The sequence below is a fragment of the Astatotilapia calliptera genome, chromosome 20, assembly GCF_964374335.1.
Source record: "Astatotilapia calliptera chromosome 20, fAstCal68.1, whole genome shotgun sequence".
Classification (NCBI taxonomy): domain Eukaryota; kingdom Metazoa; phylum Chordata; class Actinopteri; order Cichliformes; family Cichlidae; genus Astatotilapia; species Astatotilapia calliptera.
The window spans coordinates 27,243,476-27,269,545 of NC_137441.1; the positions used below are offsets into that span (position 1 = coordinate 27,243,476).

The window sequence follows — 26,070 nt, forward strand, 5'->3', positions numbered from 1 at the left end:
AAAGGGCTATTAGCTAAAGAAGTTTCATAGCTTGGTTTGATGTCCAGTGTCTCCTTAAATATTTGAGGAAACTGGACAAGTTGGAGGTCTGGAGAGAGGTACAGTGAGTGTCTGCAGCCACCCGTAAAACACGGTGGAGGATCTGTTGCAGTGGGGCTGCATTTCAGCCAGTGGTGCTGGAGACCTTCTTAAAACAGATGGAATTTTTTAAAAAGTCCTGTCAGATTTTGATCCTCCACCACCATTGATCTGCTATCTGTATTCGGGTTAGCTATATATTTTTTAAGCATAGCAGTGATCACAAACACACTGTCAGTGGAGTAAAAGCATTGACAATGTGTTTGGGAACACCATCAGTCATGGATAGGCCTCCACGGAGCCCGGACCTCAACACTACTGCTGTACTGTCGGATCGTCAAATGACAGCCAACGTCCAAAGAAGAGCTGTGAATGTTCAAGAAGCCTGAACTATTCATGAAGATGACTTAAAGAAATAAATGGAAGACAGTTCAGGCTGCGTTGAAGAACAAAGGCGTTCACATCAAATATTGTCGTTCAAGCTGGATAGAATTTTACAAACACATTTTGTTTTTGTTTTTTACATTTTTGTGCCCTATATTCTGTGTCTTTGCTTATGTTCCAATAAACTATTTCCCATTTTCCTAACAACATATAAAAAGACTTTTCCAGTGCTGTATCCATCCATCCGTCCACTTATTTTCTGCCTCATATCCGGGTTTATATCTTTTTTTTTTTTTTTTTTTTTTTTTTTTTAAATGACATCAGAAACAGCAGTATGCGACATTACGTGATGGCAGAGCTTCAGTTCATCCTTTGTCTTTTTTTTTTTTTTTAAATAAATAGGACAGGGGGAATGAATGAGAGAAAGAGGGGGAGAGAAAGAAAGAAAACCAAAGGGGAGAAGAGACGGTGAGAAGGGGGGGGGGGGTCCGGGTTTATATCTAAGAATAAAAAAAAGGAGGGCGGAACCCTTTTTACGACGCTTGTTTTCTTCGACCTTTGTACGCGGTTACACTCGTGGCGGAGGAAATGGCACCCGTCTGGTCTCGCAGGCTTTACAGTGGCCAGCCAGTCGGGTACTGTCGAAGCTGACACGTAAGCTTTCTAACTGCCTCCTGCAACACAGAGCTCACCTTGAAGAGAAATATGGTTTTAAGTGGAGAGAGTGCAGGTGTGTGTGGGATATTGAAAACATAGCAGGTAAGAACTGCTGTCAGACATTTCCTCCCCTCCGTCCCTGTACATACAGCCATTAGCTCGGATGGCTAGCACTTAGCTTTAATCCCATAATCTCAGTCGTTAGCCTCATGTTGTTTACCCCCTTTTGAGTGCCGTGTCCTTGTCTGGGTAGCACCTGAGCCGTTTTTCTCCCGAGGGTAGTTTCACCCAAATTTCAAATGAAGTTTGCATTGGCAGTAAGCCGGAGTTTGGCTTTTAAAGTACCCACTTAAAAATAAATTCCCTGGCGTTACTTTCGCGGAACTCAGTGAGACTATTTCTCACGCAATTCGTATTTATTAATTCATGGCAGTTTAACAAACAAACTCAACATGGTGTGTACATGTCTACAAACAGCCTTAAACTGTGTGAACATTTGCCAGAAGATGGAGGATGTGACGTGGTTGTGGACGTCAGTAACAAAGTCTGTGTGAAACTTTTAGAAAAAAATGCGTAAAAGTTTTTAGTTCTTCGCCAAAACCAAAACAGGATAGCATGTCACTCCTGTTTTAGTTTAGCTTAACTTTTGGATTGTTTTTATGATGACTTTTAAGGCCCTCTCTGGACTTCCGTCAAAGTATAATTGAAATCATATGATACCATAAACTTGTGGTTTCAAGTCAAGACTCTGTTAGCCATCCCTGTCTTTTTAAATCTCTCTTATAGACATTTTTTTTTAATAATTGGGCTTTCTCAGTGTTGAGTTACTGTTGTATAATGTGATCTCTTTTGGGTGATTATTTTTCAATATGTTATATTTGCTTCTGCTTTTAATCTCCATGTACCCAATACATGTGTCAGACTCAAACAGCTAAGAGTACTAAGTTGTGACCTCTTGAAGCTGGCATTCATTTCTTTCTTAAAACTGGGGATCTTTTGTGTGTAAGGTAAAGGCACGTATTTCCTCAAAGTACTAAAGTTTACTACCTGGCTTTGTTTAGCGTATTGGAAATGACATGCTCATATGATGGCTGTGGTCTTGTAAACACTGTCAGGTGTCTATTTTGTAAATTTATATTTTGTGTTTTTTGTTTCTTGCAGAAATCCCAGACTCGAAACATTTAGGAACATTGCTCGTGTTGCAGACCGCCTTGAAGGACAATGGCCAAAGAGCAGAAACAAAGCAGGGCGGAAACGTTTTTACTTGCAGGGTCGAATGGTCATAATGGCCAGCAATGGGCGACTGGTATGAGTAACTCTGTGCAAAATCATCCTGCACCTGCTAACAAAATGTCAAGGATGGCTCGCGTTGCCTCGGATGTAAGGCACAAGTGTGCGGCCTACGTGCTAGCATTGAGGCCATGGAGCTTCAGCGCCTCACTAACGCCCGTGGCCCTTGGCAGCGCCTTGGCGTACAAACTGGATGGCTCCGTGGACTTGGTCGTTCTGATGGTGTGTGCTGTGGCCGTCCTCGTGGTTCACGGGGCGGGTAACCTTGTAAACACCTACTATGACTTCTCCAAAGGGATTGACCACAAGAAGAGTGATGATAGGACTCTTGTAGACGAAATCCTGGCACCACAGGATGTTGTTATGTTTGGCGCTTTGTTATATTCTCTGGGGTGCTTGTGTGCCACTCTGCTTTTCTTCCTGTCTACGCTGAGGCTGGAGCACCTAGCCCTAATTTACTTTGGGGGTCTCTCCAGCTCCTTCTTATACACCGGTGGTGAGTGAAACGTTAAATTGAGTATTAATCACTGCTTAGCTGTTTGTCAACACACATCTTAAATTTAAGCTGTCCTATGCAATTTGTTGGAGGGTCACTTTTGGTTCATAGCTTTGCAGATAATTTGTACTGTGCATCTACCCTAAAATCATTGAGGTGCGATTCAACGCTGAAAAAATATATTTCACAATCTGGTGGCAGATGTTTAAGAGACAGATGACTGAAAACTGGCAAAAAAACCCATCCCCACAGTTACCTGTTTGTTGAATTTGGGTGAACTGGCCCTTTAAGAAAGCATTTCTTTAAAAACATGACAGAGATGTGTCACATTTTTTCATGAGGTGACGTTTATGCTTTCCAACAGAAAGCATTTTCATCAGGACTTTTTTTTTTTTTTTAAGTGTGATATTATTTTGTTTTAGGAAAAAAAGTTCAGGTGATCAGGATTCATATGTAACAAAACATTTCTGTCAACCTATCAGAGCTGATTTTCAGGAAAAATGTTTGTCTACCAGCACAAGATGTTGAATAACTTCTATTACCAGATATCTGCAAATGCAAAGGACACGAGTTTTGGTATGAGAAGCTTTCTGGTTTCTGTTTGTAGTCTTATGTAATCGTATGAAGGTAAACACTTCATACAAGGACTGGATTTGCTTTAATGCAGTCTGAAAACCAGATCATCTCATGACAGTGTAACTATTTATTGGCTTTTGAAAATATTTCTGCCTTGCTAAATAATGAGCGGTAGATGCAACACAAAGTATTGGCCTGAATTTACTATGATTATACCAGAGTGCTTATAAGATTGTTGAGCTTAAGCAGAATTTATGGGCCTGCAAATGTGTTGGATCTGTGTACGTGTTTCCATTCGGACAGTGATGCCTACACCATAACCTTCCATGTAACATGATGTGCATCTCCCGTCGTCACGTTGCTGAAAATGGCGGATGTAAGCATCAAGTAGGCCGGAGTAGGAAGGGACTGACAGCAAAGTTCAGTTGGAATGGGGAAAAGCACCCAAGAAACCGCAATAAAAACGCAGACAGTAGCTGCAGTGGACTTTTGTAACTGTTTTTACCACTGTGTTAGTGGACAGTGCACATGTTGCCTCTGTTGGACTGCAGGCAGAATTTATGGTCCAGGAGAGGTGGCACATTCGCTGACTGCTGGCACTTCAGGGATGGCCTGGATGCCTGCAGAGAGCTTCTGTTGTCAGATGGAGGCGATGTACAAAGTATGTCGTACAACTGGTCTAAGGGTTACTCCAGCTTGTGGTGTTGGTCAGTGAGCCACAGCGAAAAGCGAAGTTTTCTCTGTGAAGCAGCCACTGTCTGTGCTTTTCTTTCTGTATTTATTTGCAGTTCTGCTGTTCCATGTGTATTCCACTGTCACTCTCTTCACTATTCCCTTCCACTTTTCAGCCAGTCACCATATGTCCAGATGATAAATTACGCTTCAGTATGCACACTAGCTGGTGGGTTCCTAGATTGGCTGTTTGATAACATAGTCAGGCTAAGGGATCACTTTATCTATCACTTAAATTTCTAACATTGTGTTTAAGTAGAGTCAGTTGCAGTGAGGTGGTGGAGGGGTCGGGTATTCATAGATCCACTCAGGCTGAAGTAGGCAGAGGTGTAGGGTTACATTTATTCCTGAAAGACTTTACCATTACAAATAATAAAGTAAAATGCATCATTTGAATGAACGGTGATGTGTTTTTAGGAATTTGATCACTGCTAAGGGGAAAAAAGTTGGTGTTGGGGAACATCACTGATATAAAAACAGCAGTTTACTGGCTGTGGTAGGTACTGGTGAGTGTGTGATAATAGTTGGTCAGTTTTTCAAACTGGCTTGAAAGACTTTACATGGCAGTGAGGCACTAATGAAAGGCTTAAAAAAATCGTGATGATTCTGACCAAACTAAGACTAACCCAAACTTTTTAACAATGCAGTACCCAGACTGCTGGAATACTCTTTTAAATGTACTGCCAAAGTTTTGACTGTGAGACTCGGTGGAACTCAATTTGCTGTTTTTGACCGATCCTGTTTTCTCTTCTTCTCCAGGCATTGGCCTCAAGTATGTGGCCCTGGGAGATGTAGTCATCCTCATTACCTTCGGCCCACTGGCAGTCATGTTTGCCCACGCGGTGCAGGTCGGGTACCTCTCCGTGCTCCCGTTGGTGTATGCCGTCCCGCTGGCCCTCAACACAGAAGCTATCCTCCACAGCAACAACACACGAGACATGGACTCTGACAAGCAAGCGGGGATCGTCACCCTGGCCATCCTCATTGGACCTATGCTGTCTTACATCCTCTACAACCTCCTGCTCTTTGTCCCTTACGTGCTCTTTTGCATCCTCGCCACCCGTTACACCATCAGCATGGCACTGCCTCTGCTCACGCTGCCCATGGCCTTCTCCCTGGAGAAGCAGTTCAGGAGCCGATGCTACGCCAAGATCCCCCAGAAAACAGCCAAGCTCAACCTCCTGATGGGACTTTTCTATGTATTCGGGATCATTCTGGCTCCTTCTGGCAGCCTGCCATTACTGTGATTTAGTATAAAATTCAAATTTTGTCGATTTAATACTGACTAGTTTACGTACTGATTTGTATTTGTATTCATACAAAACTGTCTAAAGGCTCTCGCTGGCTTTAATTTATTGTTTAATTTATGACCTGAACAGACTTAGCTCCTCCTTCGGGATGCTGAAAACATAATCAAGATGCTTTTATCGAGTATTAAGCCTGCTGTAATGTGTTGGTAAAAGTACGAAGTGTTGGTGTTGATTTGTAGGGGCGGGCAACATTTTCATAATATAAAGACTAAAAGTAAACCTACTGTTGCCATATTTCTAGACATGACATATAACATGATCCTACAAACATCAGTAAACCATTGCTGTCCTCTCATTATGGTACATACTCTTAATTTGTTCATTGTGGTTTTTATTTTGGAGAGCCTAATAGTATTTTGTCAGTAATAAAAGTTACTCATACTGATGTGCCATGTCTTCACTTTGAATCAATGGTAAGATTGCTTACTCATCTTTAATCCAGATCGGTTGAGATAAGTAAACATCACTAAACACTTAGAAATCCTTAGTTTTACATTGGGTGGGGGAAAAAAAACAACCTCCAAATATGAAAAAGAAAATGCATCACGCATAATGACAGAGCAACTAATGCTTCATAATATGGACACTTCTCTCATGTTCTTGGAGCGATACAAAGTTGGCATGACTAGTAGCACAGTCTTATTCATACCACGGGGAAAGATCATTTACATGTCTAAGGAACTTAGAAAAGTGACTGAACTTCTTTAGGGTTTCTTTTTTTGGGGATGATGATGTTTCACCTCTCTTCCAAGGGGCTTCCTCAGTTCTAAAACCAAAAGGTGGAGACACGAAGGTATTTAAATTCTAGTGTTTTTTTTATGCTTAGGAGGTGGTCATTGACCCACTGTCATCACATGAGCCAAGGTGTGAGTCGTTACCACCACCCACAGGTTTCAGGTGAAACCATTGGAAGAACTTGCCTTACCCTATCATGTGATCTATTGAGATCACATGACACAATGCGCTTGGGAAGGGGGGCAGCCGCTCCCTCTGTTCAATGATGGACATAGCTGACCTCTTATTCCTCTTTCAAACCATCTGTGGTCTTGCTTCAAAACTTGAGCATTGGCATCCTCAACGGAGGGACCTTTAACCTTTAACCTCCTAAGACCTGAACTCTTTCATGGCATGCAGTTTTAATTTCTCTTTGATATTTGGGCTGATTGGGACCTGATGAATGTAAAAACAAAGAATTACCTTATTTTTGTTTCTAAGAAAAATGAGAGCAACATATAAGGATGTTCATTTAAAATTTCGATAGGACAGTAGCAGTATAATGTCCTCGTAAGTGGATATCAGGCTCTTGTAGAGCAAGATTGAGTATTTTGGTCTAAATAACCCAAAATGTGATGTCCACATATATGGACGCCAGGTCCTAGGAGGTTAAGAGCAGATGTCTTATCATGTCAAAGTGGCTCTTCTTTCAACTCTGTGCCTTGGCTAACATGACAAGGCACAGTGGTCAAACATTTCCTAAAGAACAAAAACACCATAAAGAAGACAAGTCGCCTTCTTAATATGACCCGGATGACTGAAAACCCCCACAGACACATCTAGTTGTTCCTCCACGCCACTATAACTCCACTAAATTACATTTCTAACAGCAGGCACTAAATATGATTCTAATACAATAATGTTGAAGTTTCATTAACAAGTGCATATTGTCCCCCAACAAAAACCATGGTCATAGCTGGCCAGCAGGGGGCAGTATTGAACAGGTGTTAGGACAACCGGCACAGAAAGCTGTCACAGGCTTTGCGTTATTAAACATTTCACGCGCTCTCTGACGTTTTGGTGTAACGACTCGGTGTTAGACTAATTGTTTACATATTATATGTCTTATATGATCAAACTCTATGAGTATCACTAATTTGAATATTAGCAGAAGACCGATGATAAAACACAGCCTCTGTGGAAAGTTATTTTAAATAAAAGATCGCAGAAGGAGCTTTATTTTTATTCTTTTAATTGAATACTTTTTATTTACTGGACGTGTTTGCAGTATTCCTTTTTCTTTGTCCTTAAACATAGCTGATAGTTTTACACTTTAACCTTAGTTACAGTGCAGTTAAGAGTCGAGTGCTTTAATTGAATTTCATTAGGAAGGCTGTCCCGAGCTTTACTTTAATAATTACATGGCTCCATACTGCATTCTGCAGTTTCCACCCATAGCCCAGAGACATGAGGGGCAAATGAACTGGATGTTGACAACTGCCACTCCCATCTGGTAAATGCTGTAAACAGTGGAGCACCATAACATTATGCATTGAAAATGCTATTGAAATGTTGGCATCCTATAAATACTGATGAACTGTAAGGTACATTTAGCTTATGTGACTCGTTGTACTTCATTTAGGTGACGAGAAGGACACGTGAAATATAAGTCAGCTCAGTGAACGACTGTTAAATAACCTTGTTTCAAATAGTTCTGCTTTCCCTTTAACCCATTTATTGTGTTTCTAAAGCAAGTTTGTTTGTTTTGTTTTTTTAAAAATAGCATTATCACTTCAAATGTTCTTGTTTCTTTGCACTGAAGCTACACAGGTGACAAATGTGATTGGTTATTATTTGAAGTCAAACGTTATAAAACACACTTACTGGCCACTTCATTAGTTACACCTTCCTATTGCCTTCAGAAGTACCTTAATTCTTTGTGGCATAAATTCAGCAGGTTGCTGACAACATACCTCAGAGATTTAGGTTCATGTTTACATGGCAGTATCCCACACTTGCTGCGGAGTTGTCGCCTATTGTCCAATTTGACCTCTGTGAACTGTGGCCTCAGTCTCTTCTTTGTAGCTGGCAGGAAGGGAACCCAGTGTGGTCTTCTGCTGCTGTTGCCGGTTTGTGCTGTTTTGCATTCAGAGATGCTCTTCTGTATATATTGGTTGTAACGAGTGGTTACTCGAGTTACAGTCACTGTGCCCTGACCTCTGTCATCAACAAGACATTTTTAATCAGACAACATGTTGTGCAGAAAAATCCAAGAAGATCAACAGTGTGAAGTACTCAGATCCTGGCACCACTAGACATGGCACGTTCAAAGTCACTTAAATCACAACTCGTCCCTATTCTGATCCTTGGTTTGAACTTCGTCTTGACCATGTCTATCTACCCAAACACCTCGAGTTGCTGCCATAGCTGATAATATAAGATGGGTTGGCTGTCCAGATATCTTAATTAACGTGACTGTTGAACCGGTATACCCAATAAAGTGGCCGATGATCGTATACACAGTTTGTATTTGAATGAAGATTTGTTTCCTTTTTCACGAGGAGCACGTGAAGGTAGCACCAGTGACGCAACGCATGGGCGTGTTGTCATGGCTGTGTGCAGCAAAAGCTTTCAGTATTGTAAATACTTATTTGCCTTGAAGCAAGCCATGTCAGCGTTGATAGCAGGCAGCAATATGGAATTTTATTTCACTGCAAAATAAATTCGTGGAAAAGACCCGGTGAGTAGCTCCACCTATAAAATAAGCTGCCTCTTTTTTTTAATATACCAGTACAGGTTGGGCAAACATGAATTAGCTAGCTAGCATTAACGTTAGAGAAGCTAGTAATACGCAGAATCCAGCCATCCCTAAAAAAGCGACGCTGATTTCTGGTCACTGTTTTACCGAGGAAAAAAGGTCTCTCTGTGTGTGTCACGGCACAGTTTTGACTAAATAAGAACACAGATGTGAGTCTGTCCAGCTGCCTTTAAGATGAAAGGCTTACGTTAATTTTCCTGTTATAATCACAGCATCTTTATACTGTGGTGAAGCTGCTTGAACTTCAGTTGTCAATTCAAAAAAGCCACACTTAAGCTAGAGCGAATAGTTTTGGACTGCCTTTAAAGTGTAACAATCTGTATAACATTTGCTATAATTAAGCCGGCAAATTGTGAGAGGTGTTTAGTGTCACGCCTTCATCACATGAGAGGTCAGGGAGTCGATAACAAGGAGGCTTACTTTCAGTTTGTTGGGTGTCATGGTTGTTTTACTGTATCCATCAGCATTGGTCAAACTTTATATTCACTGTCACCTGACTGAAAATGCTGAAAAAGACAGAACTGTGGGAGCATAAGAATAAAAACTATTAGAATGAATGATGGGCACTGTTAGAGAAATTATTTTGTCATTGATGTTGCAGTGTCTGGTTATCCTGACAGGTGCTAAGACTGTGGCACTGTTTTTTGTTTTTTTAACACCTGTCATCTTTCTGGTCATTTGTTAGTGATGAATCAGAGCTCAGTTGCAGCTGCCTCACACTGGAGCAGCAACTGGTCATATAACTGGACAGCCACACCTACTCGGCAGCATAGTTTCAGCCCTCTGCTGTGTCTCTGTCTCTTATTGGTTCCACAAATCTACATTACAGTAATAACCTGAAGCGCCTGCTCGCTTTCCTACATCACGGTTGTGGCTAGTGTTTTAGAGAAACAGTTCACTTGACTGCGTTTGAGAACAAATGGGGAAAATATTATGTGGAAATACCCAAGGTAAGGTATTATGCTCTTTGATTTAACTTTTGGAAGAAGCTTGAAACTTTCTTCAACACATGGCCTTTTTAAAATAGCAATTATTAGAATTAATGATTTCAGTGACCCTGTTATGGTTTGTGTTTCCATCATTGTTGGCTGGAATGATACATTCTGTAAATGATGGAAAATATGGTGACCTTTTGAGTGTTTCCACATCTCTTGTCATTTCTTGTCTTTTTAAGTAGATTTTCTAACTAAGCTAAAAAAGGGGATTTTTGGCTGACAAGCATGCATAATATCGCATAGCAGAGCTTGATGTTAGTGTCACGAGTGCAGTAATGGGTTTAACAAAGTGTAGCAATCCACAGGTCAAAAACAGTCTAATTTTGCTGATGTTTTAGAGTGCAGCATTTGTGCCAGAAAATAGAATTTTTCTTGGGATGGAACAGCGCCTCAGGTGAAGAAAACTGCAGCCCAGAACTTCGCTAACCATTACCCAGTGGATGTGCTGTTTGGAGCACATTAAACATTGTGGTTGAAATTGGACATTACCCATTGTGTGCTGCATGTGAGAATGGACGAATTTGGACAATGACCTGACCTAGGATGTTACCCTCCCAGGTCTGGTTGTGGCTTCCTGAATCCTCACAAGGTAGCACGTGGTAATACCTCCCTCACTCGGTCTTCTAAATCTTCTTTTGGCTCTCCCTTTGGGAACAGCTTTCTGTCATTTCCAAAACCACAGCTGCCAGGATCAGCTGGTCCAAGGCGTTCCAGTGTTTCTGAATCTTTTTTTTACAGCTAGTGATGGTGAAATGGAGCGTGAGGTTGAGGTTGAAGGTTTGAACTGTCACTATTTCTGTTATCCTGAGCTAAAAGTGTACTTGTATTTGCTAATGTAAATTGCCAAAATGACTGTTTTTTTGTGGAGTGGCTGGGCTGAGTGTGAGCCAAGATAAAGAGCTCCAATTTGTGGAAGGAGTTGCTTCTCCATTGTGTCCTGTGTTACCATTTTAAGTGATTTCCGTGTCTGATCAGGATTGCCCCTACTGCCTTGCATTTGAGTTTTTTGGGCACATCAAATTTGGGGAAACCCTGGGTTGGACAAAGAACACACTGCTGCTATTAGATCTCATCTGGTCTTGGACCACCTCTGGGTGTTTGTGGTCTGTGTGTTGTGGTAGCTTTCCTGCTGCCATTGTGATCTGTCAAGAAATTGATTGATGGGTGTCACTAAAAAGTAAAGTGTGGCTATATTTGCATTTAAGGGTGTAAGGGGAAACTTAATCAGATTTGGTTGTGGTGTCCAGAAACACAGAGAGCATTGCTGAGAAGGCTTTTTTTAACCCACTCTTGTAATTACACATGATTCTTCTGCTGCCAGATTAATTGCATGTCTGCATGCTCTATTTAGCTTTTGATTACCATAACATGTTGCATAGTTAAGTCATCTGACCAAAATATTATTATTTCAAACCTGGCATTTGTTTGTTTTTACGCTTGTAAAGGGGTTGCAACTGGAGAAACGGGTTAAAATCAGATACAGCCTCCTCTGTATTTATGCCACTTGTTGGGCTCATTGCAGTTTCTACAGTTTTCTAAAGACTAATTTGTAGCTTTGTGAATTACTCCTGGGGGGTGGGGGTCACTGGATATAACCTAGTATCAGACTTGGCTGATGTGCTGGAGCTTTAAATGATTACAGTGAATGAATGTTTTCACTCTGTGGAAAAACAAACATTCATAATTTTTCATCATCACACTAAATTTCCATACCGTTTCATCTGTAGTATGTTTGCATTCATGGCACGCATTTGGACTGAGCAGTGAGGACGCCTTGGTCTCATACTCCAGGCCTGAGTACCCAGGACATAAATAGAAGTGAGCGTTTGATTCTTTGCAGTGCTAAATGTGTTTGCTGTTCCCTGTTGTCTTTTGTAATAAAATCAAGGTTCTAAATAAAGCCAGTGTACCTGCTGGGACAGTTGGTTGATCAGACATGTCTTGCAGCTATATTAAAACATCTTTTTTCACAGCCTCTAACGAGGCTTTTATTTCAGCAGTCCTCCCAGTCTGGTGACATCTGATGACATGTTTGTGTGTGTTTGCGTCTGCTGGAAGAGGAACTGGGTGACTGAATGCTTCCTTTTATATATATATGTCTATTACACAGACAGCAGGAGCTTTGTTTACAAGAGTGGTGTAATAAACTTCATTATATGGCTGGGTCTCAAGTACTTCCTAAGCTTGCACTTGTCTTTTCGCATCTTGGCATTACTATCTGTACATTCATGTGTGTGCTAGCATGGACAGAGTGTCATTGGCTCACTTTTGGATCCATATTGGTGATGTCTCCTACAGCTGTAGCCACATTGGAAGATAATTGTTCAAAGCTAGGAAAGCATTGGGAATCTCTTACTCTCTCTCTCTCTCTCTCTCTCTCTCTCTCTCTCTCTCTCTCTCTCTCTCTCTCTCTCTCTCTCTCTCTCTCTCACACTCACACTCACACACACACACACACACACACACACACACACACACACACACACACACACACAAATGCCCGTCTCTTCTCAGTGTGAGCTTGGAGGAATCTCTGGGCTGGTGTTGCTATCTGACTAGCAGTGGTTGCACAAACCTGTTTGCGACTCAAAAAAAACCCAAAAAACGAGGATTGTGGCAGATGCCCATTCATCAGAAACCATAACCAGCCCCACCCCTTTCCATTTCCCTGAGCAATCTCCCAACACAAAACACAATATCCAGACCCTCCCCCTGAAGCATATGCCCCTCCCCCCTGCTCTGTGTCCTTTGCTTGTCTGCTTATTGGCAGTAGAGCGAATGTTGTCCCCACGGGCTATGAAAGAGAGGGCTGTGCATCCTTATGCAGAGCTTGATGCGCATGTGTTTTTGCATTTATTTATTTTTTTGTTTCTGTAAACACAGCGTGTCAGCTTCACATGCGTGCTGCCGATGCTCACGTCCCTCAGTGATGGAGTATAGCATCAGAGGAAGCCTTTACAGAGCAAAGCCCATTGGCCTGTTTTTTATGTGAGACCACGGGAACGTCAAGCTGAATGCAGCGCTCATCAGGCAGCCGCTTTTCCTGGCCTTCCTCCTCCCTCTCACCTCCTCCTCCTCCTCCTCCACGGCGGTAATCCTTGCTGACACAACGCACAAAGGACTAAATGCTGGCTGCATCCTCCAGCAGCAAGGCACTCTCCTCTTCCTTCAGCTCTGATCCTCTACAGCCTGTTTGTCTGTACACTACAGAAGGATGCTGGTTCTGTAAGTCTGCTTGCAAGTGCATATGATATCTCTTGAAAGACATGCTGGCTGTCCTACTCCTCCGCCCCCCAGTATACCCTCCTCCTCCTTCCTCCGGTTCATTCAGGGAGTGCATCAGAACGAGGCGTCAGTGCTGAAGAGGCGTTTTATATTTTCCTTGCTGGAAGCTGGTGGGACCACTGGTAGCTTATTTTTCATTCTCTGATGTTTTTATGTAGCAGGATGTAGGAGCTGCTTCCTCTCCTTCCTGTTTTTGTCGGTCTCTGTGTTCACCCTGCTGCACATCACTATACCAACAGGTAAACCAGCTAAATGGGGTATGCATTATGTAGCAAGTGATGCAGCTTCAGTGATGTCCATTTAAGCAATGCTACCTGCCTTTTGTGTAAAATATTGAAATCCATTCTGTCATTCTGTTCATATTTCAAACCCCAGCAATATATGGTAGACATATTTCCTGATTTCATAGTTTAGCTCCCAGACAGAGAAACTGATCATGTGCAACATACATGCAGCCAGCATGTGTCCACGGCCATGCTACTACAATTGTGCCACATGTCTTTGCAATCTGTAGTAAAGCTAGCAGTCGTGCTGAGGCAGACATCTGGCCGCTTGGCTGCTGCTATCTTTGTTTGATTATAACCAATCTGTCACATAAATGGCTAAACATGTTTGTCCTGGCCTGCAGGCACTGCATCACGCTAATGTACGTGTTGTCAAAGTAATGCAAGTGCTTTTGGATTTTAGTGTGTCGATTCACAAATGCCGGTTGTTTAATCACTGTTCTCCCCATCTCACAGGCATTTGCGTTTATTAGAAGTAGCTGTCACAACACTGCGTGCTTGGTGAAGCGAACTAAACTCGATCAAATAAATGGACACTGGCCTAGATAAGACTTAAAAGTTCATATGTTTCAGGTGAGGTTAGTACAGCCTGGATGTTTTGATATACAAATACCTAAAGTACAGAATCAATGCTGAGTCACATTGATTCTGTACTTTAGGCCTGTCGTCAATTGCGCTGATTATGTGTAGGTTTTTTCTTTACCTCACTCAGCCAGTATGTTTTTCTTTCTTTGTGTAACAGCTGGGTGACAATCACAATACGAAAAATGTTTGTCCTGACCTGCAGATGCAATGATCTTGCAATAATCTCAGTATGAGGTGTCAACGTTGAGTAAGTAATTTTAATTTTAGTTACAGGGAAGCCAATCACAGTTCTTCAACAGTATTAGTATAGGCAATGACTACAGAGCTGTAGGGAGTGCTGTCAAAAATGTCGAATAAGTAGACTCTTTTAGAGAGGATTTTTGTGATGCGGAGAATACTGCATAGATTTTTAGCTTTTAAGACGAGAATGGAGCGAGCCAGGTATAGCCAGTGGGTAAGACTTAATGTCCCCCTGTTTTTGTAGGTGACATTAATACAAAATCAAATTATCAAATGCAAGTAGTCACATGTGACTCTCTATTGACTTTTAAAATGATGTATTTAAGGTCTATGCCGGCCCTGATTGGACTTGCACTTGTGTGAGTTCAGCTCATTGTATGAAAGATCACCCTTGGCAAACACATGAACTGATCAAAGCTTTCGCGTACCTCTGATGTGACAGTGCTCATTATAGCACAAAGTAATGTGTTTACCTAAAAAAAACAGTCTTCTTGTGGGATTTGCACTGTTTGTTTTTTAAGTTATTTCTTTACCGAATCAGTATGTTTTTCACCCCAGATAAGGCGTCAGGCGCATGTAGTTCTTGAGCAACATCTGTCATCTGTCCCAAAAAAAAAGAGGGAGAGAGAGAGAAACTGCATGTTCCAAAACAAAGATCAAAGTTCACAGCAAACCAAATACTGAGACTGTGCTAGAAAGGTGGGGTAGTGGGGTGACTGGAGCTTTCACATGGTCTTGCTAGTAGATCCTGGATAAAAGTAGTTGAAGCTTGAGGTGTCACAGCAAACTGGAATCCTACAGCTGCTGACATGTTCAAAAGTGGACTAAAGATCATGGGAAGTGAGTATGACTATCATTATCGTGCGGTATAATATGATTAGTACAGTGCTGTCATAGAGTTTTTTGATGTCTTTTATAAAAGTTTCTAGGGTTGAAGTTTTCTTATCTGGAAACGTCTGTGAGAGTCAAGCTGTAGCCATTAAGCTTTCTAAGTATGCTTTTGAACAAAGAGTTTAGTGTGAATTTGTTTTAAGAGGTGCATGGTCATCATATATTGGAATTGTGGAACTGAAGATCTTCACAGATGAGCCACAATATTAAAATCGCCTGCCTAATAATATAATATAGTGGGCTCCTCTTGTGCAGGGCGATAGCTCTGACATATGAGGGGATGGATACAGGACCTTAGGTAATGTCCTGTGTGACTGCCACAAGGAGAATAGTGATGAGTGAAGACCGGTAACTAAAAACATTTAGTTACCTAAAATTAAAATAAAAACTACACCTTTAAAAAAATGTACAGCTGAAATGATTAAATGTATAAATATAGAGGAAATACTTACTTTTAGTATCTGTTTGTTGAGGCATATGCCCTCTGTAAAACTAAACATTTTCAAACAATAATGGATCCTGTTCATTTTGGGCTGGGGTCTTTTGTGGGTTGGGCTTGTTGTTGTGGATGCTCAGTCAGTCTGGATCAACACCTTGTGCTCTTTGTAGTGTTTCGCACTCTGCTGCAGATCTGTTTTTGCTGTGTAGCAAGGATCGTTGTCCTTCTGAGGAAGCCCGCAGTGGTCAGGAAATGCTGTTAGAAGAAAATGAGCAATATTATATCTCATATCTGTAGCGAGGCTGTGAGATTGGTGTATCTGTTAAGTCTATATGACCTGCTCTCATTTGATTATGTCAAGTAAGCTAGGGCAAGCAGAAACCTGAAACGGTGAACTGAGAGTTCTCTTTTAATCTCGACACCTAAGCTGGAGAAATCTTTTTGTACAGGTATTATTTACTCACGGTCCTTATTGATTTTCCCGCAACTCCTCTGGCCTCCAGATGTTTCTGACGTAAACTAGTTCCAGCAGGCTTTTACTCACTTCTGATATTAAAGCTGATATTAAACTCTTGTGTATAGATTACACTTTGGTAAGCATTTTGGTCCGGTGACAGTGATGAAAGGAATATCAGTACAGGCAAACGGGCTCTTGTTATTAGAAATGAAATCGAGGATATAAGCCAATTTGAACATGTGTCTCTGGGCGCGCAGCCAAACTGGGCCTTTGCAGCTTTGCACAGTAGCACGTATCTGATGGTGCTGGCTCTGCCAATAATAATACTCCTGACTCATTTTCCATTTTGAAGCTGCTCAGTGAGTAGAGGGCAGGACTGGGTCTTTCTGATGGTTGGATAAAGAAGTGTAAATATGTAGTATCTGCTTCATCGATGTCTTCAGATAGCTTATCAGGCTGTGGGCCTACATCTCTGAAGATTATGTAACAGTCTTTGTTTAAGTTAAAGTGGGGACATGTGTTTACTATTTATACTGATTCTGAAATGCTTCTCTAATCATGGACTATTTTTCAGTGCGATTTATGACCATCGCTGCCTGCTCCCAGCTGCACTTCATTTAATGATACATTTAGGTGAATGTTAATATTCACAAACAGCAAAAAATCTCAGAGTATCTATCAGTATCATTTCTCCTATTTAATTTTTTTATGCTGTATTGCATTTAACTTTATTTCAGTAAACAATAAGTTAATAAAAATGGTACAAATACAGAAGAACTGACTAGCATTTCCTATTTTTAGCAGAAGAAATATCACCAGTGAGTAATATATACATCTTTCTTCTTTGCAACTTCTGTATTTATTGTATGAGATAAAGAAATCAATTAAGGGTGCTATTAGCATTGAGTTACTTTTACAAACAACATACATGCACAAATAAATTAGACATAGTGTTGCTGTTTGCTTTGTGATCAGCTGCTACACATAATAATTCAATGAGGATTTTTTCTTTGTTTTTTTTTGTTTTTCTTTTTGTTACTTTTTTTTTTAAATGTGTGTGTTTGTTTTTGCTGTGTGTAATTTTGGCATGTCTGCCTGTTGTTTGTGTGACGGACCTTACTCTCCCAGATTGGCCCTCAGCAGCGTGTATGACGGAAGCTAGGCCATCTGTTGTTGCAGGCAGAGATCTGTAATCCAGGCCGTCTTAGCCCTCTGTCGCAGATTGGCAGTGACATTTCAGCAACACAGGTAGCCTTGTCATGACTGCCTTCACCCCCGCCTCTCATAGAGAGACGTACAAGGAATGCGCGCTGGAGAGCCGACCTCTGGAATAAAAGAGCTCATGCTGCACCTGCACCTGTTCGCTCTAATTAGATATACGCTTGCAGTTGTCGAAATGTGGTGACACTCCAGAGTTTGACATCTGGAAACTATGATTCAGAATATCTCACATTGTTATTGGTTGTAATGCTTTGTAAAACTCGTAGACTGTGGCTACAATCTTTTGTGTGTTCTCAAACCTAGACCACCATTGAGAAGCTTATTGTTCTGTCCTACATTATGCATAAAGTCATGCCATGAGCTCACTCCTTTTTTTTTTTGCTGTTATCATAAACGACACTACAGGCGCTGATTAGGTTTGAAAGAACTGTCTGTCTGGTATTTATTTAAATGTATTTGTGGGTGATTTTTAAAAAATATGTCTATAAATGTAAACACAGTATTGGTACTGTGCAACTACTAATTGCTGTTGTCTGTATGTCCCTGAGCAGAATTTTGGCTGGTGGAGAACTAATGAAGTAGTAAAGTCTGACAGTAAATTTCATCATTAAGTCTGTTGGCACGGTCTTGTATTTGCCTTGCAACATTACATATGAGATGTAGTAATACATGAAAACATAGAGTAAATTTTAAAGTTGAAGTTGCATGAAGCTGTTAATAGAAGAGCATGCTGAATTGTTTTTACATCCGTACCGCTTTGCTGTCAAGCATAAGGTGGTAGTCACCGTTTTCTGAAATGTTTCCATGAGGTAAAAGTGTGCTCTTCACTTGAGGGCTGGTGATTCGTTTTCAACAGGATTCACTCTTATTTTCAGGATTCTTAAACAGCAGCTTTGTTGCCTAAGATGTTGGGATTCTGTGATCTTTTTTTTTTTTTTGCAGTTGGTGTGTTGAGAAGAAGGCTGGAAGCTACCGTCTGCCAACATAAAAGAAAAAAAAATACTTTGGGATTAAAGAATATGGCGATATTTTATTAATTATGTTTGCCAAGTACAGCTTTTAGCTGTGTGTTCACCGTTTGTGCACACTGTGCATATCTTCATGAAGCTTTTCCACAGGCAAAAACACCACCTTCCTCAGCACTAAATTGTGAAACTGGAAATGACCCAGTTGCGTAGGTAAAGCGATCCAGCGAATCCACTATGTTTTAGTCTACTTCTCAGTACTGCACTATTTAATAATGATAAGATATCAGTAGTCACGCTGGGTTCTCTGGAACACTGAGGGGGCTGTGGAGTGGGTGGTATTGGAGGAGGGGGGGGGGGGGTATGTGTGGATAGCAGAACAGTTTTAAATGTAGGTGATAGGTTGGTATTTTTATTATTATTATTATACAGAGCTTCTAACACTGAATGCTAAGACAGCTGACTGCTTTTTCTTTACTCAGCTTCACTGCAGATTTAACTGTGGTATAAATATACTGACCTCCAGGGTTTCAGTTTGACTCTGTTGCTCTGAATAAGTTAGGATTGTGTTGTCGTCCAGCACTTTTCTTACTTGCATCCATGTGCAGAATGCTGGGAAGCTTCATGAAGGCTGTCCACTGCCCCTCACAGCTCCTCTCTGTGCACGCTGAAATATTAGATAACTGGGATGTTGTTTCAGTGCACAAAAGAGGCTAAGCTGTCACGTTGGACAGAAAATGGAGTATAAGCAGCCTGCTTTTCCTCCTTTTATCCCCTACATCCCATATGTTTTATGCTTAAGCAGTCACCACCTAAATGACATTGTAATCTCAATAAGCGTGCAAGTGTAATCTCAGCTTCTTACAAACATCTGTCCGCCCTCTTATATAAAGGTTTTTGTTTATCTTTTAATAAACACTATGGGTGTATTATTAGGCTCAATATTAAAAGACATGTTGGGTGTAAACATGAACAAATAATGGAGGGTATTTGGAAAGTTTAAGGATTTTTTCCCCACAAATATGCACAGACTTGTGGATTTAAAGATCATTTATTTATTTATTTTTTCTCTGTTTGAGCTGTTCATAGAAAAAGCTTAAATCTCATCATCTGCTTAATTTAAAATAATAGTTTCTTTGAACAGGGAAGTTATGGACTACCCACATCATCTTTTAGAGATTGTCGTCAGATATCATGCCTGATATGCCACAGATAAGCTGTTATTGCGTTGTTTATTGTTCTGACTTCCAGTTTAACCAGTCACTACTAGTGACTGCTGTTACTAGTGTCTCTGTTTGTGTCAGTAACTGTAGGGGTATAAAATAATGACTGATTTAGGGTCTACCACCATTATTGGTAAGTCCAGGGCTGTTGTCTCACTGGTATTCCTGGAAATCCAAAGCAATCAAGTTACAATGCCTGCATTGTCTAAGTAAATTTCCTTCCTCTCCATTACAGCAAGACAAGAGGCCTCTTTGGTAGTGCTGTATGTGGAGGCAGGCCGTGTGTGTGTGTGTGTGTGTGTGTGTGTGTGTGCGCGTGTGTGTGTGTGTGTATAAGCCTGGCTTTACAGTGAATAATGGCAACCAAAAGAATGTGTACTTCCAAAGAACTGAAGATATGACATCTTCAAATTCTTCTTTATTGAATTGCATGTTGTAGGAAAGGACCTGGTAATTATTTGAGACACACTATATTTAAATAGCATTGCTTTAATAAACAAGGAATACTTTAAATTGTGATGGAGATGTAATGATGTGGTGTATAAAAGAGTAGATCTGATGTGCCACATGTGATTAATGGATGTAATTAGATGTGTGCTGATGATCATGGTCTCCAGCAGAAGTTTCTTTCTGTGCTGCTGACTCAAGCTTTCCCTTACTGTAAATGCCACTTCCTTTTACTTGTAGTTGTAGTCTCCAACACCCAGCAGCATCAGTTTAAACCACTGGTGTACTCAGTCAGCTGTGTGAAATGTTTTCTCCTTCAGACAAAATTTAATCTTTTTGGTTTCTTTTGAAAAAACAACCTAAATTAATTTATTCGCCTACGGCAAAAGTTTGTTTCTTTTTAATTAAGGAGATTTAGGCAGATTACTCCCTACTTACTGAGGAATACTGTGAGATTTTTTTTTTTTTTTTTTTTGCATTTGATTTTTTTGCTGTTATAGCTTAGTGTTCACTTGTTCATGAAGAATATGACAACAAGCCCAGGCTAGGGGAGTGTGGGTAAGATTCTTCTTGTGATTAACTCTGTGTTTAAGAAACCCCCGTATAAGGAAGTTCAACTTGATGGCTTAACTCCTGATCGTATCTGGACCAGTAGCGCCAGTCTTTGTGAGACAAAATACTTATCTCATTAGCAATTACATAAACTCAGAGTTTTGTTCATTGTTAAATTGTAACTTTGTTTATGTCACTTAAAAGATGCCTGTTTTGTTTGTTTCAGAGATCTCACCTTATGTGTTTTCAGTTTTTGCCCCATGATTACTAGCTCAGTCTTATGAGTTGACGTTCAGGACAAGAATGAGGCCAATATGTTGTCCTGCTAAGGAATTAAGTGTGTGTGTGTGTGTGTACATGTGCACATATCCGGCCAGGGCTTGATTAGCGCAGGAGGGCATAGCATTGATGTCCAGCTGCTTTCTCCACAAGTGTGCCATCATGCACAGCAAGACCTCCAGTGAATGATCCACCACTAAGAGTAAAACACTGCTAAGAAATTAATAGGACGTATGGCATGCTGCTATTCAAGTCCCCAAGCAAACACTGATAGACATGTAGTAAAACACACTGGTGCAGGAGTGGAATGTATCAACTTCTTTTGTACTTGGAGCATTTTACTGTGACTGCTCTTTCAATGCTTTTTATCCTTTTTTTCCTTCAGTCACCCCTGATCTGTTCCCGGAAACAACCCTTGTGCCGTCCTTACCAGCAGTACCATCGGCACGAGCCGGCTCTGCACCTCAGAAGCCCCGGAGGCGCAGCAGCAGCGGACGTGACAGCGTTGCCAGGCCTCAGACGTTGCCCTCAGCCTGTCGGCCAGGCCCCAAAAGAGGCAGCATGGAGGTAGGCATGCGTGTTGTGCGCGGCCTGGACTGGAAATGGGGAAACCAAGATGATGGTGAGGGCCATGTGGGTACTGTGGTGGAGATCGGGCGTCAGGGCAGCACTACAACTCCAGACAAGACGGTGGTGGTGCAGTGGGACAGCGGCACGAGAACCAACTACCGTACTGGCTACCAGGGTGCCTATGACCTGCTGCTTTATGATAACGCTCAGATTGGTAAGCGATTACATTAGAGTCATATGAAACTGCTGTGAAACTTTTGAGTCATGGCACCAGTGTGATTGTAGTTTTGTTATTATACCAAACGATACTATGCTATTGTATTGTTTTCAGTCCTTTCAGTAATTCATAGTTAAAATGGTTATTTCTGCTTTTTCCAGCTTAGGAAAATGCTAGAAGCTTTGATGTTCAAGAGCGCCTTCAAAATAAAATGTTGCCTTTGGTTAGATTACTTTCCAAGCTTTTAATAGGTTCAAATTTGTGTAGGTAGTTATTGTTTGCTACGAATTATAGTGTTATTATAATCCTAATACTTCTTTTAAATAAAAAAAAAACCATTTGATCAGGATTTGTTTTATAATTATGTAAATGCTTGAACTCGATCTTATCCTGATAATTCAGCATTTTTAAAGCCGAGCACTAGCTTGAAAGGCTCTGATAAAAAGTGAAAAATGGATCCATGTAGTTGATCCATGTAGTATTTTTTATTTATTTATTTATTTATTTTTACACACATTCTCTTTACACACTTTGTATTTTTGTGAACGTAGCCTTTACTTGGCCCATTTAAAGAAAGCGGGGTACAGTAAGTCATCTCTTATCTTCAGCCATCAGCCATCCAGCTCAGTTTTGAACTTGAATGACACACACATTAATGCAGGACTCATTAGCATTTTTGCTCCATTTCAAGCAACATTTTTCTGCCTCACAAAACTTGCCCTTCAATTAATGGAGCGAAAGAAGAGGAGGAGAAGAGATGAGGAGCCAAGGGGGTGGGGGGCCTGAGGCACATGCTGTTTGTGCCTCAGTTTTTGCACATCTCATGATGTTACCCTCTGCAATAAGTAACATCATCAAGGATGTGACGTATGCCTTAAACGTTTCACTGACTTAGACACGGGGGAATGAATGGTAGTGTCCTCTTTGCTGTGAAGGTTATGACATGTTCTGTCAAAACATATGTTTCTTTGTAACAAAAATACAAAAAGAAACATCAAGCCTGTTGTGCCCACTCAACATCTCACTTTCCACTCCAGGGGTGCGTCATTCCAATATCATCTGTGACAGCTGCAAGAAGCATGGAATCATGGGAATGCGATGGAAGTGCAAGGTGTGCTTCGATTACGACCTGTGCACCCAGTGTTACATGAACAACAAGCATGACCTGAGCCACGCTTTCGAGCGTTACGAGACAGCACACTCCCAGCCGTGAGTACAACTCTGCTCGCTCTCCAGCACAGCTGATCCTTATTTAATTCTAATGATGGTGTCTTTGCTACTTTGCTGTTTTCAAATTGTGTTGGCCTCATAATGGCTTCCTCAAATCTTAATCTTAATCTGGAATTCATACATTCCTGTAGGTCTGGTTGGAGTCTTCTGAACAACATCATGCGGCCACTATTGCTTGTGATTGTGATGTTGTACCTCAGCGTTATTGTTATTGTTATTGTTTGGGCTTTGGCTGCGGCTGTAGTTAGTCTACAGTGCTATGTGTTAAGATGTTAGTATTTGAGGGTGACACAACCATTAAAAAATGGATGTGTCACAGCCACAATTCTAATGACCTCAGCAGAGCATGGCTGGTCCCGCACGAACTCTAACGAATGTCATCACAAGACACCTGTGGTATAAAAGTGGGCATCGTGCAAACTGCACGCCTCCTTGCTGGGGATAAATGTTTAGTGAGCTGATTCCAAGTGTCCTACGTATCCAGATTTACTGGAGTGAGTTCTCCCTTCAGAATTCACTCTTCTGCATCAGTTCACAGTAGAGCTCCAAACTGCTCCAGGCACTGTCTGAATGTCAGCTGGATGGCCTGTTCTCATTTTAACGAGGTGATATGTATGACCCAGATTTCTTCTATAGTTTAGTCCCGTCCAGGTCCAACACAGTTCCATTTAATTCCTCTGAGTCTGTTGCCCGAAAAATGCTCAGAATAGGTGCATGAATCATGGCTTCTTACAAATGGCTTCCTCTCAAAAGTTTGTTTTTTTTTTTTTTTTTTTTTTTTTTTTTTTTTGGCCCAAGAATTTGGTAATCTTGATTTCTATTAAAACCCTTTAAAAAAAAAATAAAAAAATATTAAGTCTCACAATCAGCACATTATTTTAAAATGGGATGAACAGATGCATTCTTACACCTTTGCTTATGAATGTGCAGCTTGATTTTTCCTGCATTGATCTGTGAAATCCTGTTTTAATTAATTAAATATGAGACGTATTGTTAATAAAGTGGAATTTTAGATTTTGGTCAGGTCTGTACTCGTCTGCTATGGATAGGTGGTATGGTACCGGAGCAGCACATCAATTGCACATCTGAGTGAAATCTGGCCTTTGCAGTAATCATTTAGCATTCTGACACCAGCTGGAACTCATTTCTTTTCCTTCCTCAGTTTCTCCCCAAAACTATTGATTTTCATTAAGGTCAAAATTTTGTTTGGCTCAGCTGTGAACAGCATTGAGATAACAGAATAAAAACCTTTCTGTGAACCTCCATGTGGGTTAAAACATCAGCGCCTTCCTTTTGTCAGTACTGGGCAAGTAAATACTAATACTCACTGACAGTTCATTTTTTTTATTTCATTGAGTTGGGGATTTCTTTAGACACATTAACAAAGATAATGATTTTAGGAAATATATAGTAGTGATATATTTCAAGTAGCAACCTGCCTTTGTTATTAAAATCTACCAAACAGGCATTGCTGCAATCTCATACAGGGTGCATAACATCAAAGTGAGACAAGGCTAAACTTAGAAAGCCGAAAATAAGGCTGTACTTTATTGAGACGAGAAACACCTTTAAATTGTTTGAGCTAGTAAATGTAAGTAGCATTTGCGATTCGTCAACCTAAATGTTACAGTTTTGCATTGTTGTTAGTTACTATTTATACTGTAGAAACCTTTTATGTGTGGGTTCTTTGAGATCATGGCACATTACGTAGATGCTAATTTAAAGCGGTGTAGAAGAATAGAAATACAGAATCTTAAAATACAGAGATTTCAAAGACTAAAATAGGATGTTGTGGGATTAATATCTCCATTTGAAAGATGTTTGAAATGGCCTTTCATAAATACTAGGCTCTATAATATGAATGAGATTTAGAAATTGTAGCTCTTTTCTGCAACCTTTTTGAATGGAGTGATAACACAATGAGCCTCTCTCAATTCTGGCTCTCAGGGAGATGACTTTTAAAGAATCAAAAATACAAATGGTATATTGATGCCTATCAGAGTCAGCCAACCTTATCCTGTCACGATGTGGATGAAATCTCCAACCGGTCGAAGCTCTTTGTCTTTTGAGTGGTTCGGTGTTTATCATTGACGGCTCTCACAGCGAGTGAGTGCACAATGTTCCACGTATTGTTCTCGATGGCGGTGAACTTCAGTGTGACTCAACATATTTTCAGTTGTTTGACTACAAGATATATTTATGTTGCCCCAATAAATATTCCAGTCATTCCTTTAACTTCTGAAAACTATGTACTGGCTTATAATTATGCCCTGCCCCCTTAAAGTGAAATTTTAGCTTTTAGAAAACAAATTTTGAGATGTTATTGTTTGTTATTCAGTTGTGTTTTTCACAGTGGTGATAAATTGGGTTGGATTTGAAGTTAGAAATAACTTTTGTTTATGTATGTCAGAAGCATTTTTATAGAGGAGTCTTTTTGGTCAGTGCAAGCTTACTCATAATGTCAGCACACAGCCAGTGTAGTGAATGCAAATTATACAAGACAACCAAGATCATTTAATCATTTGATATAAGTAACAGTTTTTCTCTCATATCATTATAATGCTATCTATTTATATCTTGGAGTCTTATCAAAGGGAGATTTGTATAATCGGAGGAAAAATTAAATTGCAATTGTTGTCTCTCACTGATACAGATTTGGAAGATCATCACATGAAAGTCACTTCTTTTCTCATCCAATGAATGAAGTAGAAGAGCAGCCGACAATATGTGATGCCAGACACACAGCACTTCTTTATTTCCGGACCACACTGACCCATATTTCACTGACAGCATTTCAAAAGATGAATTTATAATCTGGCAGTCATGGGACACACTGATATTTGCCTGGAAGGACAAATTTAACTTGCCTTCATAATGTTTGTGACTTCATGCAGTGCCAGCTGTGATTTATGTTAGGAAGCTCAAGTTGGGGCTCGGGCTAGTTAAGAGGGACTCCTTTCATGTGGGTCAAACATGTGCAAGGCTTTAAATGCAACTTAAGCAAGCTTGATCTATTTGTAGTTTACTGTCATACCGTTGGCAGAAACCTTATCGGAGGCCTGAGGGGACAATCGGTGGTCAGCGTAATAAACGGCTGCAGAATGCTGACAATATAATAGCGGCGTCACAAACGTG

General features: G+C 40.6%; 2 protein-coding genes across 6 annotated transcripts in view; both read left to right on the forward strand.

Annotated features, from left to right (window-relative positions):
- The first annotated feature begins 977 nt into the window (after window positions 1-977).
- Window positions 978-5,908, forward strand: ubiad1 (UbiA prenyltransferase domain containing 1). Of its 2 annotated transcripts, none has more exons than XM_080295563.1 (3): window positions 978-1,116; window positions 2,281-2,905; window positions 4,973-5,908. In XM_080295563.1, exons 2-3 carry the CDS (start codon window positions 2,341-2,343, stop codon window positions 5,458-5,460), a joined length of 1,053 nt encoding a protein of 350 aa, XP_080151689.1. In that variant the 5' UTR covers window positions 978-1,116; window positions 2,281-2,340; the 3' UTR covers window positions 5,461-5,908. The 2 variants fall into 2 exon arrangements, with proteins under 2 accessions (XP_080151689.1, XP_026010318.1); XM_026154533.2 differs by having other exon boundaries at window positions 1,000-1,221.
- A 2,910-nt stretch (window positions 5,909-8,818) lies between these two features.
- The window catches only part of mib2 (MIB E3 ubiquitin protein ligase 2), a 36,053-nt gene continuing 18,801 nt past the window's right edge, over window positions 8,819-26,070 (forward strand). Inside the window, exons 1-3 of one of the 4 annotated variants that reach the window (XM_080294343.1) lie at window positions 8,819-8,977; window positions 21,304-21,702; window positions 22,743-22,914. In XM_080294343.1, the coding sequence (XP_080150469.1) occupies window positions 21,480-21,702; window positions 22,743-22,914 (395 nt within the window). In that variant the 5' untranslated portion in view covers window positions 8,819-8,977; window positions 21,304-21,479. Of the gene's footprint in view, window positions 8,978-9,860; window positions 10,006-12,827; window positions 13,276-15,130; window positions 15,285-21,303; window positions 21,703-22,742; window positions 22,915-26,070 lie in introns of those variants that run through there. The other 3 variants (XM_026153258.2, XM_026153256.2, XM_026153257.2) reach the window with 3 other exon arrangements.

Excerpts from the sequence above, each read along its gene's own strand:
- ubiad1 (XM_080295563.1), top strand. The coding sequence starts at position 2,341 with ATGGCCAAAGAGCAGAAACAAAGCAGGGCGGAAACGTTTTTACTTGCA. Across the intron at positions 2,906-4,972 it reads CTCCTTCTTATACACCGGTG|GCATTGGCCTCAAGTATGTG; the intron begins GTGAGTGAAACG and ends CTTCTTCTCCAG.